Source organism: Bombus vosnesenskii, unplaced genomic scaffold (assembly GCF_011952255.1).
Source record: "Bombus vosnesenskii isolate JDL3184/JDL3185 unplaced genomic scaffold, Bvos_JDL3184-5_v1.1 scf7180000013302, whole genome shotgun sequence".
Taxonomy (NCBI): Eukaryota; Metazoa; Arthropoda; class Insecta; order Hymenoptera; family Apidae; genus Bombus; species Bombus vosnesenskii.
This window is the reverse complement of record NW_022882951.1, coordinates 1,066,328-1,085,383: the sequence shown is the minus strand read 5'-3', so window position 1 is coordinate 1,085,383 and position 19,056 is coordinate 1,066,328. Positions and strand designations below refer to the sequence as shown.

General features: G+C 38.1%; 1 protein-coding gene and 1 long non-coding RNA gene across 10 annotated transcripts in view; one reads left to right on the top strand and one right to left on the bottom strand.

Annotated features, from left to right (window-relative positions):
* LOC117234181 overlaps nucleotides 1–19,056 on the top strand; it is a 77,766-nt gene that overhangs the window by 16,704 nt on the left and 42,006 nt on the right. The window lies entirely within an intron of this gene.
* Nucleotides 1–19,056, bottom strand: part of LOC117234172 (insulin-like peptide receptor) — a 33,069-nt gene that overhangs the window by 5,446 nt on the left and 8,567 nt on the right. For 6 of the 9 annotated variants that reach the window (XM_033495136.1, XM_033495140.1, XM_033495141.1 and 3 more), the window contains 7 exons: nucleotides 6,277–7,370; nucleotides 5,043–5,475; nucleotides 3,727–3,877; nucleotides 2,764–2,778; nucleotides 1,764–1,941; nucleotides 600–768; nucleotides 484–513 (listed from right to left, as the gene is read on the bottom strand). In XM_033495136.1, coding sequence (XP_033351027.1) covers nucleotides 484–513; nucleotides 600–768; nucleotides 1,764–1,941; nucleotides 2,764–2,778; nucleotides 3,727–3,877; nucleotides 5,043–5,475; nucleotides 6,277–6,545 — 1,245 coding nt within the window. In that variant the 5' untranslated portion in view covers nucleotides 6,546–7,370. The remainder of the gene's footprint in view (nucleotides 1–483; nucleotides 514–599; nucleotides 769–1,763; nucleotides 1,942–2,763; nucleotides 2,779–3,726; nucleotides 3,878–5,042; nucleotides 5,476–6,276; nucleotides 7,371–19,056) is intronic. The other 3 variants (XM_033495142.1, XM_033495143.1, XM_033495145.1) reach the window with 3 other exon arrangements.

Genomic DNA, 19,056 nt, shown 5'->3' with positions numbered 1-19,056 from the left:
TTGCTATAGGAATCTAACTGATTTCTTATTTTAATTACTATTAACTTAAGTTAACAACGATCTACGAGCTGACCGAAACTCACAAAGACCTATTGACATTTCCTTTGTAAATTAAAATCTGCCTCTATTTCCGCACTGTAGCTGTTCAGAGAACGATTGACTTACAATAAATAAAAAAAAAAAAAAAAAAAAAAAAAGACACACTCGAACAATCTCATAAGCCACATCTTCGATCAGACGGTAGAACGTTATCACACCGTAGTTTGTTGGTATCTCTATCATCTTTGGCCAGCCCACAATTGTCAATTACCATCACCCTTGATCTCTTCAAGTAGAACAAGAGATCTCATCGTTTTATAATTCTATCGGCGATTTAGTATTTTAACACCCGCGCGCGTTCCACAATAACGAACGTTCTCTCTTCTCATCGTGCGTTGAATTAAATATGAAGCGAATGTTCAACGCGACCGGTCTATACCTTACCTTCCCGTTTTCCTTCCTTGATCTCGCAATCTGATCGCAATGTTGGTACACAATAATTAATCGTATGGTGGGATCGAAGTAAAGGACGAGAACACAAAGGAGAATATTTTACGTACATTGTTCTCGTCGAGTGCATCCTCGTAACCATCAGGGCAATGAGTCACGCAGGATCCATTGAATGGTCTCCAAGCCTGACCATCTTCCAGGACATAATATACTCGTCTTAGACGATTCATTCGTACACACTCATCCTTCGTGACGCAGCGTCTCGAGAGATAGGAGTATCTGTGGAACAGATCGTGTCGCGTTTATCCGGCTGCTATAGCTTGCTGGAAACAGTTAGCAGCTCAAGGTCACTCCGATACAATCCCCCCACTATACGTGTTCATAACGTTCATGAAAGAATAGAAAGCATGACCGGCGACTTCCGCTCTCCTTTCCAAAGGAAGGACGCTTCAGAGTTTCAAGAGAAACTTTTTCCATAACTATGGAAATACGCAGCACCTTTGCAGTGGAAAAGACTTTTTCCAGCTATTCCAACACCTATCCATAAGTGTTACGTTGTTCCTGCACGATATCCGATAACTCATACAAATTGTCGGAGAAATAATTCAATCAGCTGGAATTTTGTGCATTCTGTAAATTAGTTTCACAGGAATTTTGCGAGATTTACTATCGATCAGAGAAAAGTAAGATATACGCGAGGATGTAATCAGCAGAACCCCTCGAAGTTCGAAAGGGCAAATCATACAAGGTATCGCTAAATAATAAATATAAGACTTTTGCGAGAAATCGACGATTAAAAAGAAGTGAAAATAAAGAAGATTTAAGAAAAGACAAAAAAACGAGAGTAACTTTCAGATATAGTTATTTTAAATAGTTGATTAACATTACACAAGAGAGGTCGTAGTAATATATTTATAAAAATAAAATAAATGATATTACCGGTTACCGAACGAAGAATTTATCTTCTGAAAATCAATTGAATTAATTTTGGAAAGAATTTCTGTATAAATAAAAAAATCAATACAGCTTCCGCAGCATTATTTAAATCGCTCGGCCAATTTTCCACGAATATTTAACGTTACATTTACGAATAAAATTAACGGATACACAATTACGGATTACAAGAGAACAAATTTATGCTATGCGAAATGAACGATAAAAATATTTTTAAAAGAACGAATTTATGCTATGTGAAATTAACGATAAAAATATTTTTAAACAGATAGTATATAAAGGAAGGAGGAAGAAAAGTAAGCTTGCAGAATATAACTCACAGATCACTAGGGCAGGTTTCCACGCATTTCCCCTCGTGCCGATAATGCTTGCATACGTAACATTCGCTTTCCGTTGGACCGTGACACTCGCCCAGACACTGATCGTGACAATCCAGCCTCTCTGTTCTCTGACAATGCTGCGAAGTCCAGCAGTAACCCCCGGGACAGTGGGAACATCCTGTAGCGGTGAAAAGTCGATTAAAACTATGGCTGCGTGGTAATTTTGCTCGTACCTGAACTAATGTATCTTTAACATGCGAGCACGACGTTGGGAGGATCGTATACTGGTAATGTCGCCTTGTAGAAGCTCTTAAACATACTTGAAGTCTCGTCACGAGTTCAATTGCTACAGTACGTGCGTTAGGTACATACACGATTCTCCCTTGGGCAAATGTATTGCTTCAATTTGTGACGATTAAAGAAAAAGCATTCACAACAATCGTACGATCGTGATTTCTTAAATATTTTCTATAAAAACTAAATCGTGTAAACTGCTTTGTTCATTTTCTAAGTAATTCTTCTTTTCGTTTTGTTTTTCTCGTTTTAAAGTAAATCATTCGTCAAATAGATCGAACCAAATTATTGGAGAATAAAAACTGAATTTGTTTATATTCCGAAGTAACATAGCGAAGTTTATATTTAGTTCTTTCTATGTTCTTACAGAAACCATAATTTTATAAACATTCCAAACGTAATCTTAACCAAAAAAAAAAAAAAATTTCCACAAAATTTTTCCGCCTGTTTTTCATATTTTTAAGTAATCCAATTGAAAACTTTTAACTTACGGTTCAAATCCACAAGAAAAACATTTCGTCAAAGCCCTCGCACATATCTAATTACACGTAAGACTTTTTCGTATCTATGTAGTGGATTTTCCACACTTTTTCTTTACACATACGCATCTAAAATAATGGTCAATGACTTAGTACTACTCCTCCCTATTCTTATACCTCTCATGCTTATATACTATGTTATATGTAGATTGGATTTAATATTCTACCAAACCGTTCTTCGCCTGCAACAGAAATGAAAAAAAAAAGAAAGAACGAACAGCCAATTAGTGCAAAAGCAGTGGAATTTTATACTTTAACGAGTTATATACACGGTTATAGAGTATTTTGAATCTGGGCGTAATCCTACGAAGACTTTAATTCAAAGAAAATCTTTTAATTATGAAACCGACCAAACAAAGAAAAGGAAGTTCATTAAGATCACAAAGAATAGAAAGAATAAAAATGAGAGATCGGTAGATTGCCTTTCCAAAGCAAAAAGCACACCAAGCACAAAAAGCAAAGATCTCTGTGTCAGCATTAATCGCTTAATCACATGCATAAAAAAAGCATACAGATTTGTAATTTCAATAAAATCGTATTAAAGAAAAAAAAAAAGAACAAAATTTGATCGTAACAGTATGCTTTATATACGATATGTTGTAAATCAACGAGCTTAAAAATAAGAACATCGGCGTTCAATCTTGCGATTCTTTAAATAATATCTCGTTCTGGCAGTCGAAATCAAGGCTCACGATGAAACCGATATTATAGAAAATAATCAACATTTTGACTTATCGAATGAAAATTAGTCGATTCTGCAAAAATAATTCCACATCTTCGTAATCGGTTGGCAACTAAATGATTGCGGATTTTGTCATTAGGTGGTATTGGCAAAATCCGCAATCACTTAATTGCCAATCCAATAATTAGATACACTACCGCATTGTAATTACGTACCGATTATACGGATATTTTGTTAAAAAAAAAAAGTCAATGTATTAAACAAAAATTAAATATATTAGAACATTCTTCCATTTTTCCGAAATAAAACAAAACGCGAACGCGAATTATTTTTATCATAAGCCCTTTAATTATTAACACAGCATGTTCGTAACATGATATTCTACTCAAAGAGATTTTCATCAATTGAAAGGATAATAATATTAATCGACTAATAAGTCGATAACTACCAGGGCAAGAGGCTTCCTCCCCATTGTCCTTGATAACATTCTCCCCAGCAGAAACGATGAGGTCCCAGTCGAGGGTGGTGTAACACAACGCCGGATTCTTCTCGATCCGAACGCTGCCCCGTGAGATCTCGGTAAGTTTCTTCAAACCGATCTGCAAGAAAGAATTCCGCCACAAGGCGTCGATTTAGCCCCGATAAAGCTAACTGCTAGCCAGAGGTCGAACGACTGGTTAATTCGATTGACTAATTAACGTCACTTGACCCGCCGAGTCAACTAGCTACGTCCAGAAAGCAAATTGGAGAGAAGCCTCTCTGTCAGGAACGTGGGAAATGATCCGAGCACGTCCATCTACTCGTGTTTTTCGTATTGATCCTCTAACCGGTTCCACTATAACATAATTACTAATTTTCTTCGCTGATTATGATACACTACCGATATGTATTGCTTTGAAGTACATAATAAGTAAAAAAAAAATAATAATAATTTACGTTTGTAAAGTGGTTTGTATTTGCAAACTGGTTCGCATTTCAAATTCTTTACTTTACTCGATTGACAAGACATATCTTGGTCTATTTAATGGAAATTTTCTTTCTGTAAAGAACGGGCAGTGGTTCGTAACGCCGAGGTGATTAGAAATAAATTGCAGAATAAAGAAAATAAGTTAGCACATGATTAAGTTGCCAAGGTTTTAAGGATACACTGCCATAGTGTCTGCAAAAAAAAAAATGTCATTTCAAGAGAAGAAACAATCTTTAAAACAAAACTTTAAAATAATTAAACTATTATACGATTCTCGAGGCTAAAGTTATTTTACATTTACATATATTCATATTATAAATACATAGTGAAGTTGATTCCATCTCTAACATAGATACATAGTTTATGTTGAAATGAAACTAAAATTTAAACTAGCAGGCTAAAATTAAATTCAACTAAATACTAATCGAATATCTTTTTTAATTATATATCTGTTGCTTTCGAACAAGAACACCGATCGAATAAAAAACAGAGAATACAGAACGAACTGCGGAAAAATGATATTTCTCTGTGCAAATATTTGCCAGCGGTGTGAATATTGATTTATTTTCAGAAACAACACGCGAATTATTAGCACCATCTCTTTTTTCCAGAGTCAACCAACTTTCTCTCCCTCTCTCTCTCTTTCTCTCTTTCGTTCTCTCTTTCACCAATACGGCTGGACAATATTTGCTTCGCAAACAGAGCTATTATTCGATCGTCGCTCGTTTACTTTTTCACACCGCGGAAGTAAAAACTTCGCAGCGCAGAATTATAAATCGTACCTACGTAATGCTTACCTCCTGTAGATTCTGCATCTCGTACACCATGAACGCGTAATCAGTCAGCAAGATGTTGCCTCTGATCACCTCGAGATTTGGGAACAGATTGCTGAGAGTCTTCAATCCATTCACGCGATAGAGAAGCAGGTAGCCAGTGATCTCCCGAAGTTTGGGAAAAGTGATCGGTTGAAAGTCCGTCTCGGAGTTATTCTCGATGAGGACGATCTGCAGAAAGCCCTCTATCACGCGACAATCCTTCATAATGCCGAAACCAGACGCGCTGTTCCGTATATCGATGCTCTGGCAAATTCCATCGCCAATCGTCACGTTTTTGTTTGTGACCCTTCGTCGACCCTTCTCGTGAACCACGTCGATTGGTTTTGCGTTCGATTTAGGGAGGTTCGGTAGTTGGCCCGGTTGCTGGGTCAATTTTGCGTTGGCTTCCGTCGACCTGTCGTCATTAGGCAACGAATTTAGCCGAGATCGCTGGAGAGTATCGTAAAATGTACGGCGAGGTGCGATTTGTTCGAATCAGGATTGAAGGTTCTGTGTTTGGGTTAGTCGAAGAAGGTCCAAGTTCTCTTTTCCTTCCATGTACGTGCAATACTTTAAATTTTGTTTCTTTATATATGGGAAGAAATTCTTCTTCTTAGGAAATTGTATTGCTGCTTTGGACAAATAACGATACGTCTTAGAGAATAGTAATTTTTTAAAAAGACAAGGGGGATTAATTTGAATCAATTATGCTTGATTAGGTGTTTTAAAACACTGCGTTTTCAGATAGGCGATAGAAGAAATTAATTACGGTATAAATTACAGACATAGATTAGACGCAACAGACACAGATTAATGTTAACGTAAATTACAGACAAATAGGATTGGGATTTGGGATACGGGAGATTATTCAGCGCAAAAAAGTGCGCAGAAAACGTGCAAAAAGTTTTGTTCTGGGATTCTTCGTTGGCACGCAAATCGGCTCTGAAATTATGGTACCTACGCCTCCTGCACGCAGCTCTCCATACATTTCAATTCCGATTTCTCCGCAAACGAGCAACCCTACGAGAAAGCTCTTTTCACGTTTTCTTCTCAATTTTTTGCAAAGAATTATTATTACGCTTTACATAACTCAGGTATCCAAAAACAATTCCCTTCAACCAAAGGTGGGTTAAGGACCCACTAGTAATGGCGTGATCGATTAACAACGAAAAATCCTTGATCAAACAAGCAATCAGCTCTTTTCAAGAGTATATACCTGGAAGCATCGATGGCCCTGTTGCTTCTGTAGGAAACGATCCGCTCGTAAAACGGATCGTCAGAATCGTCCAGGTTCCTCTCGCGACGTCCGTGCCTAGGGATAGCCTTCTCGGTGTTTGTATATGCGTAATTCGCTTCGTATCTGCTCCTGATCTCGTCGTTGTCATCGTCGAGGCGTGTCCTGTACTGAACACTATTTGGTTGGCAGCAGGACAGCAGCGTTGTGGTGGAAAGGAGCACGACCACCAGTAACCACCTCATCTTCATCTTCCTGTCTCAGGCAAGACTGTACTATCGAGAAGACGATCGTCAAATCTTCCCAAATTACCCCACCCTTTAACGTGTTTCGCCTCCCCACCTCTACCAGATCGATCGATCGTCGAACAAAGGCCCTCTCTGTGTGTCAAGCGATTCTAAACAGTTTGATCTCAGCCGATGGACCTCGAACAAGATCGAACAACAGACAACACGGTTTCGCTTCTCCTCTTCCAGATCCAAGGAACTCGAACGATCGTTTGCCTCGAGCAGAATCGCTAGTTGCTCTCTCGTTAGACCTTTTTTCCACCTCTGCTCGTTCTCGGACGAATCGTTAGGATCGCGCGAAACTTGCAAATATCATTCTACCAAGAATCGTGACTCAGGCTTCCAGCTATGCAATATATTATAGTTCCGTGACGATTTCGACTTTCTACCTTGTGCAAATGATTAACAAGCACGATGAACTGCGGTCACAGCTGGTTTAATGACTGCTCAACGACCTGGTTTGCGGATCTTCCGGCTTCATGCTCCGTTCCTGGCCGATAGTAAATCGCGATCCTCGATCCACGGTTTTATAGATCGATCTTAGGGCTCTTCTTGCAAGTTCCGATTAGAAAAGCGAATTTTTGAGAAAAAAGATCGACTCGATGCAGACAGCTAGGACTCGGATATAGTCGATCGAATGGTTTAGTTTCTTCTTGTTCTTTTCCCTTTGTTGTTTTCGAAGCCTTTCTCCAGAACCAGTGTGCAAATCCTGGACAAAGCGATGCTCAAAGAAGCTTCTTATTGAAGATGAAGAATTTTCCGCCCCTCATAGCTGTACCAGTGCGACGCCTGCAAGCAATCGAACGGCACAATTGTGACTAGTCGGATTCATGTCCGATTCAGGCAATTCCTGATGATTATTCCTAAACGTTGTTTAGCGGATTGTCGCAGTAGTCGTCGGCAGAAACTAACGAGACTAACCGACCACATAACCCTTTAAGAAGTTTCACACAACTTTTACCCGTAGCACTGTGACGTGTTTACGCATCGTTAGAAAGGTTTCTCTAGATTCAGAATTTGGGGTTTCTTACATTTCCTTATTATCGTATGGCCCGGTTTTGCATTTTAATATTCGTATCATAAAGTTTACTAGAACTTTGAAAAAACTTAAAAATTGAACCTCTCAAATTTCTCCAAGTTAATCGTTATTCTTACTAAAATAAGTGTCAAACATTTGCCTGGACCAAAGACCGCATAATGTGGCAAAGACGTTGATAAACGTTTTAGGATTTCGCTAAATTTTGTATAAGCTTAAAACGTGAACAAGTTGGTTCGCTTACGGGGCATTAAATTGTATTATAGAACGCGGTACCTGCAGTAACAGTCATGGAGCGCGATGATTAAAATCGCACGAGAAAATCGCGTGTCATCGGCAAATTTGCGAACGCCAAGATCGTACACATTTGGCGCTTTGGTTACGGAAATGTAAATCATTAAATTTGGAAATAATTAAGGAGAGTAGATAAAATGACCGGTGATCATGACGCGTCTCACACCGGTGCACTTAATCTAACAAAGTTGCAGAAAAAGGTGGCGAACACCTGGACAAGGCACAGCTGTTTTAATAAACAGCTTTCACGGGTTACCGGCGAAAAAAGGAACGGAAAGGGAAGAAAGAGAAAAAGAAAGAGAAAAATGACTTGCATATTCATGACGCTGCTTATAACCGTGCGAATGCCGTTTTGTCACGCGAGTTGTAGGATTCACGAAATTTTAACTCGATAAGCGGTGAAAGCATCTCGTAATCTTCGCCGTCCACTTTCTGTTCTTTCGTACTTTTTAGCCACAACCTCCACCCTCGATAAGACGCCCGAAAGATCTCACGATCCGCGCACGCTGTTATATCCATAAACGTATCGCATAACGTTCTTTATAAAGTTACGCGCATAAATCACGGACGGTGTTCGACTTAACAGCAGAGCTGCCCTGCAAAAATTGCAACCACATGGGTGTACCGATTCACTCACAAGCTGAGTGACTCACGAGCTAACAGACACATTGATGAAGGAACTTTTGAACTTGACTTCCGAACGAAATGGAAGAAAAATATGTAAAAAAGAACAAAAAAAAAAAAGGATAAAAAGAAAGGAGTAAAAAAATAAAGAATTTCGTGAAACCAGACTAGTTTCGTCGGGGTTTCGTGGAATTCTCAGCTCACCGGTGAAGAAAAGATAAAAAACATAAGATTGGAATGGCCAAACGCGTTTTTACTCGCGGGATCGCTAACCTCCAGAGAACTCTCTGTATCATCAGAAATTGTGCGGAAAGAAATCGCTTCGCGCAATATATCGAACGTAATGTTACAGATGTGGACTTTGACACCTTCCTACTCGCATAAATTTACCGACAACTTCAAAGCTGTTGTAAGCGGCGCTTTTTGGTGAAAAGATTTCAAGTTGCTCAAGATTACGTAAAAGGCCGACTTGCGCGTGATAATAACGTGGTAGCTAACTGGATGATGAATACCGAACATTAACTTTTTGCCTGCACTTAGCATTTTTGTTACTCCAGTATCTTGTATGCAAATATTTCCAAAGGAGGAGATTTTTTCCTATATGCAACATAGTTCGTGTGGTTTGCGCAGTAATTGCACGGTTCATTTTTATTTACGTGACGAGTATAATTATGCTCCACTGTCAGGTCTGGGAACAAGTTTTCTGCGGTGAAACCAAGGATCCGCTTCTATATTCATCAGATATCCACTCCTTTCCAGCTCAGAAATTGGAATTTATATCTTGTCAAGTTTGTACGAGGAATGGTCGACACGTTGATGCCTCATTTTGAAGTTTCCATTTCTCCTTTTACTTTTCTTTTTTTTTTTTTTCTATTTTTTTATTTTTACACTCTTCCTTTTGTGGACAGATGAAGATGAGAGGTTGGTTATCGCGAAGAGAAATTGATCGTTTTAATATGGTTATTAGGAATATTCAGGTTGCTTCGAATGGTAATTAGCCTGGTACTTTGACGTAACTAACGATGAGTATCCAAGTTGTTGTAATTTAACGAACAAATTGGAATATGGGTGAAATCTTGTTTGATAAGGTTCAGAAATTTGTAAAGTGTCATTTCACTGAATTAAGCTAGACTTAATGGACAGTAGAATTATTGGATAATCTGCTATCGAGTCACGCTGATTAGATTATTCTGTTTCCTATCATTTCCTAGAAACAAGCAGAGAAAATTACAAGAGGTTTCATAAAGAGGAGAATTCAAAGACATCTCCCTTTCGTCATTGCGGGTAATCGTAAGAAAAATTCTTGAAATGTCATTGAATGAAAATTTGAGAAACAAAAGAAAAAAGAAATCAAACGATCTCGTAATTATCGTATTATCTCGTAATTAACGTATTCGTTGGAAAACAGAAGCCCGTTTTTGTTAAATAAGAAACGTTGGAGAAGTCGTTTCTTTTATGCAATATTCTTTCCAACAAGATTTGAAAACAACGCGATGGCATTTGCTTCACAACAATTTTAAATGCCATTCATGCAGATAAAAAAAAGTAACAAACAGGAAAGAAAATAGCTTGATAGTAGCTTCGACCGGCAAATTTCATGGTAGCGTAATTACACGGAGGAAAAGGAAGTCTCAAAGGAAGTAGTACAGTAACTGAAAATTTACTACAGATAAAACGACGATAAAAATACTTGAACCCGATCGCAAGAAGAAACAGAGTTCGTTATCGAATTATTCTCATGGTACTTAATTTATCCACTTCATTCTCTTTGTTGAAACCCAATAATTCATCGTATCGGGGAACTTCGATAAACTCGAGACGATTAATTGAGAGGATTGGCTGATATTCATTTTGAAACAAATTGCGATAATTGCAAGTGTTAATTATATATATATATATATAACTATATATATTGCTGACTATATCGACCGACTTTTCAACTCTGGAGTTGTGTTAAATTTGTTTGACCTCGTTTATGCAAATATCTAAGCAAAACATTTATTCGCTTAGGAAAATTTTACAAATACGTAGGAACACGTAATATGCAAATACATAACTATTCGGTAAAGTAATTATAAATTATAAATTATACTAAGAAAAATTATAGATTGTTAACTCTTGTTCCAGATATTAGGGAGGTTTTGTTTCAACCGCTAAAATATTCCACGATTATTATCCTTGTTTGGATATCGTTTTCTGGAAAATATCTCTAATCCTTTGTTTTTTTAACGACTTTCTAATTCTCTTAAAAATGTGTCGCTTGTCACAAAGTGGAAAACGCGATATTCAAATTATTTCTCTTTTCGACGAGCCTAGATAAAACAGCAAAAATACGGTGATTTTACGAAAGTAAAAACGAAACTAAAGTGAACGACCTTATCAAACGGTAATGGAAACATTCAGGTGGCTTTTAGTTCGACTAAAAATGTTCATCTTCGAGTAAATCGTATACATATTGGTTTCTCTCGTGAATACAACGTAATTTAGTATGCAATTTAGGTTGCACCTCTTTAACTTCCTCCTTGGCTCCTTCTTCTTCCTTTTCATATTAAGAAGTAATGCCGAAGTAAACAGATTTGTTTTGATCTTGCTAAGAGTACTTGACATTTTCGAGTATTTGATTTGCCCTGATATCAAGCCATTCCAAATTTCCGAGATAATACACGCACTTGAAAAACAGTTCATAAGAAATTCCACCAAGTGAATGGTCCATACGTTTCTCGTGCTCGTAATTAAATCTTACGAAAAACTCGGGTGGTCATGAAGGAGCCCGAAATCGTACGAACTGGCATCATTCCGCCCATTCATAAGTTGACGCGGCCCTGATAACGAGCTGATAAACAGCGGATTGGCTCGTGTCTGAGCCCTCGTTTCTTATCAGCCACTCTGCCAAGGAATTCGTGACGATACGTGATCTAGACGACATGAATAATTCGTAACGCAGAGAAGTACGTCGGTCGAATTTCGTTAGAGAAATATGTCCACTCAAAATAGATCCCTTTAAAATCTATTATAAACAATAAGAGATAGATCTTTGAAACAGGGATACACGATCGACGTAAAACGACGTAAAATTCACGTTGTTTCGTCAGCTTTCAACAGGGAATGGCGAAATAAGTTTTACTATAAAGTACATAGAGAAAAACCAGGCTACATGTATTTCAGTTTGTATGAACTTTACAGAGCATTTGCATAGCATAGTATCGAGAGTGTTGGATAATCTATTTACGAACGACCCTCAAATTATTTCGAGCAACTCGCGTATATCAGAAATAAATCATAGTATCTATTCTGTTCACATTTGAACCGATCCAAAACAAACAGGCTGAAACCATTTTGAATCATCGACAAGATGTGATAAAAGAAGAATGATCACACGTTTAAAATTAAGCCCAAGATATACCACAGTAGAGGAAAGCATATTCTCTTTTCTTCTTTTTCTAACTGTACAATGTCCTAACTGTTCTAAGTCCAAACGTTAACTGTTTGCGAGTATAGCTGACTGAATACCAGTGGTAAAGTTTGAAAGCGATCTGAGAATACATTTACGAGTCACGATGGACGACCAACTGCTCAAATAATTTTCTGATTTTCCCAAAGTATACGTTTCTGCAATAAATATTTTCCATCTTCTATACGAATTTCCGGATTTCAGTTTCAAACTTTGCCAACGTGATCGCGCCAATTGTATCATATCGTCGTGTATCATAAAAAATCTTTCGCGTGACACGCGCAGTATATTTACAAAAACCGTCCGTAAGTGTTGGAATAAATGGAAGTGGCGGTGAACGCGTTAATGTAATATTCGCCATCAAGAATTGGGAAAAACAAATTTACAGCGACGAATTCGCGTAAAACTTGGCCGACGAATTTCAAGTTCGCGAGAAATGCTACAAACTCGAAAGGAATTCGACTGTGTATACGGTCGCGCGTCCTCGAAATGACAAGATTCGACTTTCATCGACGTTCGACGACAAGTTGCAAAATTAATTAACGCATCGAGGTAGCTTGGCACGCTCGCGTTTGGTTCTTAGCACGAAAAGTATGCCAGCCGCAGCCCAGGGCCGGCATAGTTGCGCGGCTATGTTATTTCGCCATAGCGACAGACGCACGTGCACGAATTTTCAGTCGAACGACTCATCGCGCTATTTATTAGCAACTTTTACACCTCTCGATCTAAGGAACTTGCATCTTTCATATACTCGTCACGCGTTAAAGTCGTGCTACTTACGACGAAATTTCGGCAGTGAAGTTTCGCTTGTTGCGATCTTTTCTTCATACGAGTGTAATAGATATCGTGAAACATCGTACACAGTCCAATACAGATTTCAACAGTTCAAACTTGGTCTCTTATGACCTTCGCCCGACACGAATCTTGATGTTCTATTGTGTTAGATCGACCAAGAAATTTTATCGTCAGCTTTTCTGTGTATATTTACGAGTAGATCGTGTACGTTCAGACGTTCGTACAATTTCATATTTTTATTTACAAACGCAACTGAAGTAGGATCCGAGTAAAAATTTGTTTCATCTAGTAAACACGATAAGAAGTATGTGCTTCGCTCTGGATATTTAAATTTCTCGTATACAGGGTGGTTGGTAATTGGTGGTACAAGCGGAAAGGGGGTGATTCTACGCGAAAAAAGAAGTCGAAAATATAGAATAAAAATTTTTCGTTCGAGGCTTTGTTTTCGAGAAAATCGGCTTTGAATTTTCGCTCGGTACGCGCGCACTTTATCGCGTCTCGTTATAACGGAGCTCACTGTAGATCGTTGTCTCGATGGAAAAATTAAAAAAAAAAAAAAATTGTTATTCTATATTTTCGACTTCTTTTTTCGCGTAGAATCACCCTCTTTCCGTTTGTACCACCAGTATAACCAACCACCCTGTATAAGCAATAAATACATAAACGTACGCTATCTATTTATTTCTGTGCTTAGTATATGACAGTCCATAATATGTACTTTGCTGAACAAATTATTTGTTGAAAATTCGATCGATCGATCGTTCCACGACGAAACGCACCAGAAATCTGGCATTTTGTTGAAGTTAAAAAAAAAAAAAAAATATACGATAAAAGTAGTTCTCTCAGCCTTTTTTAAATATAAATTGGCAATTTCTTCGGGTCTTTATAAATTTCCCCGATAGGAAAAATATTCGACGCTGAGAATCAAGTCGTAGAGTAGTGGTTGGAAGGATATTTTAATAAGAACAATGAGAAATTTAACGAAAAGGACGCTATATCGAAGACTAATTAGTAGAAATTCCAGTGCGAATAATTGGTTCCCATCCTTTCGAAGAACAAAAACGACAGAACCTTTCGACGTACCTGATAGAATTTTAAATTCTTTCGTTCTATGTACCAATCGTGATGTACGACCGACTAGATACGATCGAGTGAGAATTAGTTAAAGGTTGATGTGATCGTGAACCTTCGATGATGTTAACGATGTTTCGTTCGCGATCTCACGTTTTCCTCGTGGTTGCTACTCGATAGGATATCCGAGATTCAGAAACGAATCACGTAATTCCAAGGATATACACATACATATTAATTTCTTCCTGCAGACCATGAACGAAGATTAAACGATTAAACTCGAACCCTCTGTGTGCTTAATTTTCCAGATTTTAACTAATAACTAACAACGTTTCGGTGTACTTAGTTTGAAATATTGTTCGTGGTACGGTTAATTAATTTGAAATGCTACGGTATACCTTGGTACAAATTCCCTACAAATGGTTCGTAGTTTGGTAAAAAATGTCCCAAGTTCTTGTTTGCAGGGTGCAGTCTCGCGTGTGAAATTATAACATAAACGGTCTTGTGCCATTTCTTTTCGCATTTGACCATCGTTTAGCTTTCCATTGCACTTTGGTTTTCGTTTGGTTAAGACTTGTATATAGTCTCCAAGAGCGTTCGACTTTTGTTTAATTGGAATTTTTATTTAATTTCCAAGCCATCGAAAATTCGCCAAACCCTTGGATTTTAACTTTACCAGCGCACGATCGAGTCACGCGAAAAACAAATTCGTCCGCTAATGTTATATTCCGACATTAAAACGAAAATATAAAACCAAAATTTCTTTCTAAGTGAAAGAAAATTAAATTGATCAGTTTAGCTTCCTAGTAACTCGATTTTAACTTCGTCGAAACCTGTGTCACTCGTATTAGCCACAATTTCACTCAATTATGTAGGAAGGAAAAGAAGACCAAAGCAAATTTACCCCAAGACAGCTCATCTCGCGAATCCCATGAGTCACGATAAACCCTTCTATCACGAACAATTTTATCAACCCTGAAACGAAAGAAAAAGAAGGAAAAGCGGAGAAAAATACTCCCTTTAGAGGCGACTTGTTCCGTAGCACGTAACGAACACTAGCCTCGCTATAACGCACATTGTTTTCACTCGCAACCCATTTCCGGTCTCTCTGTTCGCCTCATGCTGACGCAACAAACGATAACAGAGAACAAGAAACAGAAAAAAAAAAAAAAAGAAATATAGATACGTTACCGCCTACAAATATGTAAAATACTCTTGAAACGAACCTGTTTATCATTATTTTATTTATTATAAAACATGTTCCTCTCTCGAGTGATACAGCTGTACATACAACTGATTTCAACTTAGATCTATTTATAAACAAATGAACAGCAAAGGCACGTTCTTCTATCACAACTTTCAGAATATATCAAAAATATCAATCTTTTGGTCTAATTATACACCAAATGTCTAAATATGAATGGTAGCTGCAGATGCGCGTGTTTACGAGCTGATGCTTTTTTTATCATCTTTACGCAAAACCGACCACTTTTCATTGTCTTGAATGAACGTGAGCGAGCGAGACCCGACGAAATAATAAGAAAGACAGAAACGAAGCGGTAGAGCAAAATCGTTTGAAAGAACGTCAACAAGCTGACTCACGAACGAGGCGTTATGTTAACCGGACCATAATTAGATGGACATGACGTTGTAACCTCGTGCCGAAATTTTCCAGCTCGAGAATTCGTCCGGAACATTCTGCAAGCTTATTTTGCTGTTAAGTCGCGGTCCTCGTTCTCGTTACACGCTAATTAATTTCATTTATAAATTACGCGTGATTACGTATAAATGGACATTTGGAAGTACTTGCAATTCTTTTGAAAGAATTTCGAATTGTTCTGTAAGAGATATAAGTATGGTGATATTAGATATAACTCGATGCTGCAACGACAGGAAAATATAATGACGCAATAGCGCCACGGAATTGATTTACATTCCCGAGGAATGATATCTTAACCAGTTAGCTGTTTTTGACGAGTATATTCGTCATGAAGAGATGGCAATATTTCGCGTTACGACGTTCCCTGTCGGCAATAAAATTAAAAAATAAAACAGTCGTTTCATTATAATTTAATTCTGTGTAATAACAGCCACGTATACTCTGTATTTGACGAGTATATTCGTCGCAGTTTACTTTTTCCGACAAGTTTTAGGCACACGCTTTTCAAAGAGGTCGCAACAGCTAACTGTTTGAATATTTGAATTTTATTATCGAGCCAAAATAAAGACCGACGTAACAAAATATTCTTAACGTTGACATATTCTTTATTTTTAATCGAAACAAACCGGAACAAAGTATAATTAACATTTTCGTTGCATTATCAGAAATTCGTTAACTAAAATTGAAATTTCAACTAAATGAAAAATATTCGAAATAAATCCACATCGGTGATCGACAAATTATATCTGCAAATTATTATATTTTATATTTCCTCCGATAATAATATCATAACGATAACGATGACAAACACGATAATAATCATTCGGATCGGTAAATCACAAAAGCCGTACATACCAAGCCTGAAATATTCGCCAATTAATCGAATGGACAAGATACGGATTGATTAAGCAACGATGTTGACCGTATCATCGCGAACGAGCGTAATATCGATACAATTAAAATTCTCCAATGAAATTGCGAAGAACGTTCGACTGTTGATAATTAACGTGCAAATGGTGTTTTACGAGCAGAAAACGAAAAAAGAGAGAAATAACCCTTGGTGTAACAGGCAACGAAATCAGCGATGCAAAATGCTCGACTGGTAAAGATACAATTAGATTAGTCGTAATTACAGCTTGTAACAAGACGATACGCACGGTATTTTACAACCGCAAGACTGTGTGAAATTACGTATTTGTACATTAAGGATGGACTGCGAGGCTCGTTAACGTCTTAATGATAACGATCATGAAAACCATACGTATGCTTGCTAATACCTTATTACGTTATTAGTCCTCGAGTATCGGTGTTCAAATTATTGCGAAATACTTTATGCCGTTTTTTAAACTCGCACTTTAACTTCCTCGGTGGTTTCATTTGGACTTATTATAAAACTATCATTTCTACGGACTGTCTGTTGACAGTAATTAAACGACGATACGTATTGATATCGAAAAACATCGGTCGAGTCGAGCACCATTAATATTTTTCAACGCATTAATATATCAACATCAGAGTCGCCAACATTTACACGCCAGTATCAACTTTCCGACACTACTCCTACGCGGTATCTTCTTTTTCCATTTCCTCTAACGTGTTTTCTCGAAAGCAAAAATAAATCACGGGAGGTCATCTCGATTATCAATTTCATGGAAAGAAAAATCACAAGCAACCAATAATAATGCCTACGAGAATTATTCGCGGGAAGGAAATTCTTTCGAGTTTATCCCGAAACGAGGGCACGGTCGGTTTAGCGAGATGCGAAACCAAGACGAGTGCAACCGAGAGATAATAGCGAATTATTTCTAGAAACGCAAATTATATTCACGCGCGTAAACAACGTTCACCGTTGCGGCAAACGAGACGATGACGATAGAGAAATCTCATTTACGTGATTACGGGTCGGATCATCGGGCAAACGAGATTATACGAAGGCAAACGGGAATGACAGGACGAGAAATTGCATCACTGCGTCGTTAGTTTGGTCCTTCGAGCCATGTGACTTATTCCTCGTTTCCTGCAAGGTTCCATGCGAAGGGCGCACGAAAATTAAGGAGGAACGACGCAGAAAACGGGCGATATTCGGTCTTCGAGTAACACGCGACGATCGATCAACTAAAATGGCGCACGTTTGACCCCCTCCAATCGTGGCAGCTTCGTTTAATATACTGTTCGAAATGACGCTAGCGTATCACGTGACTTGGGAGAATGATTCAAACGTCAGTTTTAATACAGCGACGTGCTTTCGCCGCAAGGTAATATACAGGATATGACAGTACGTAAAATGGTAAATTATGAAAAAGAGGGAGGGACGTTTACGATCGATTTTCATGCTCGCTCGTAAAAGTCAAACACTTCTCTATGGATCTTTTACATTCCACCGTAATCCCGAGTCTACGCATCGGCGCGGAGCTTCTGATGATAAATGTTTCCTGGCTTATACGTAGACACAAGTTCGTTCATCGGGAACAGCGTAAAAAGACCATAGCGTCTGATCGCGACGAAAAAAACACGCGGAAGAAGAGACGCATCGACGGGGAAATGCTTTCATCGAAGTTAGTCGACCATTAAATTACTATTCTCGTGCTTAACATCTGTCGCCACCAATTTGATCGACTTTCACCGCTTCTATCTGCGCCAATTTTCGATATTCAAATAATACCAGATTCTACGGTCTATGAACATCTACGAAAACAAAACGAAACAAAATTGCGACACGCCGAGGAACAACGAAAAACAAGATTAACCTTGCCGAGCTTCTGAAAAATCATATTTTCTTCCTAGTCAAGATACGACGCGATAGGAATTCTATCCGTTTACTGGGTCGACAACTGATCGTGGATTTTGTCATTACCATCTAATGACAAAATCCTCAATCGCTTGGTTGTCAACCAAGCAGGTCGGAAGAAGAGCGACAGAATAAAATAAAACCAAATAAGAATCTTCTTCCTATTGTTTAAGTATAGAATGAAAATTCTCACAATAGAAATTTCCACCAAAGCGGAGAAGCTCGCTAGAAAGATAGTAGAAACGAGGAAATTTTTACATCGAGGAAATCAAAGACAGATAAAAAGGCAGTTAAACGCTTAGTTGGAGAATGTGTATGCTTCCGAACACTGCTAAATCATCTCATGAAGATCTAAAAGTTCTATACGATATTTCCTAAATTTGTCTCATCTTCCTTCCGAATCTGTATCAATTTTCCACCGAGTCCCTCGAGTTTCCCTTCGCATCGACGATGTCTGAAGCCAGATAGACGAGCAACAGGCGATATTCAAAAGTGTACAGACACATTTCTGTAGAAAAGATTTCGAGTAAGGCCCGATGTAGATAAACGATGTCATGTAGTCGCGGCTTTGTACGTACAAGTGAAGCTGTGAGACTTGGCAGCTTTAGCACGTAACATATAATGTACGAAATACGTATCGGATTGCAACAGTAGATCGTACAATACGAGTCGAGACGTAGCAAAATCGCGTAATATTTGTTTACAGCGACGACTAAACCGAGGACTTTTATGCAAATGCATATGTATTTTAGTTAT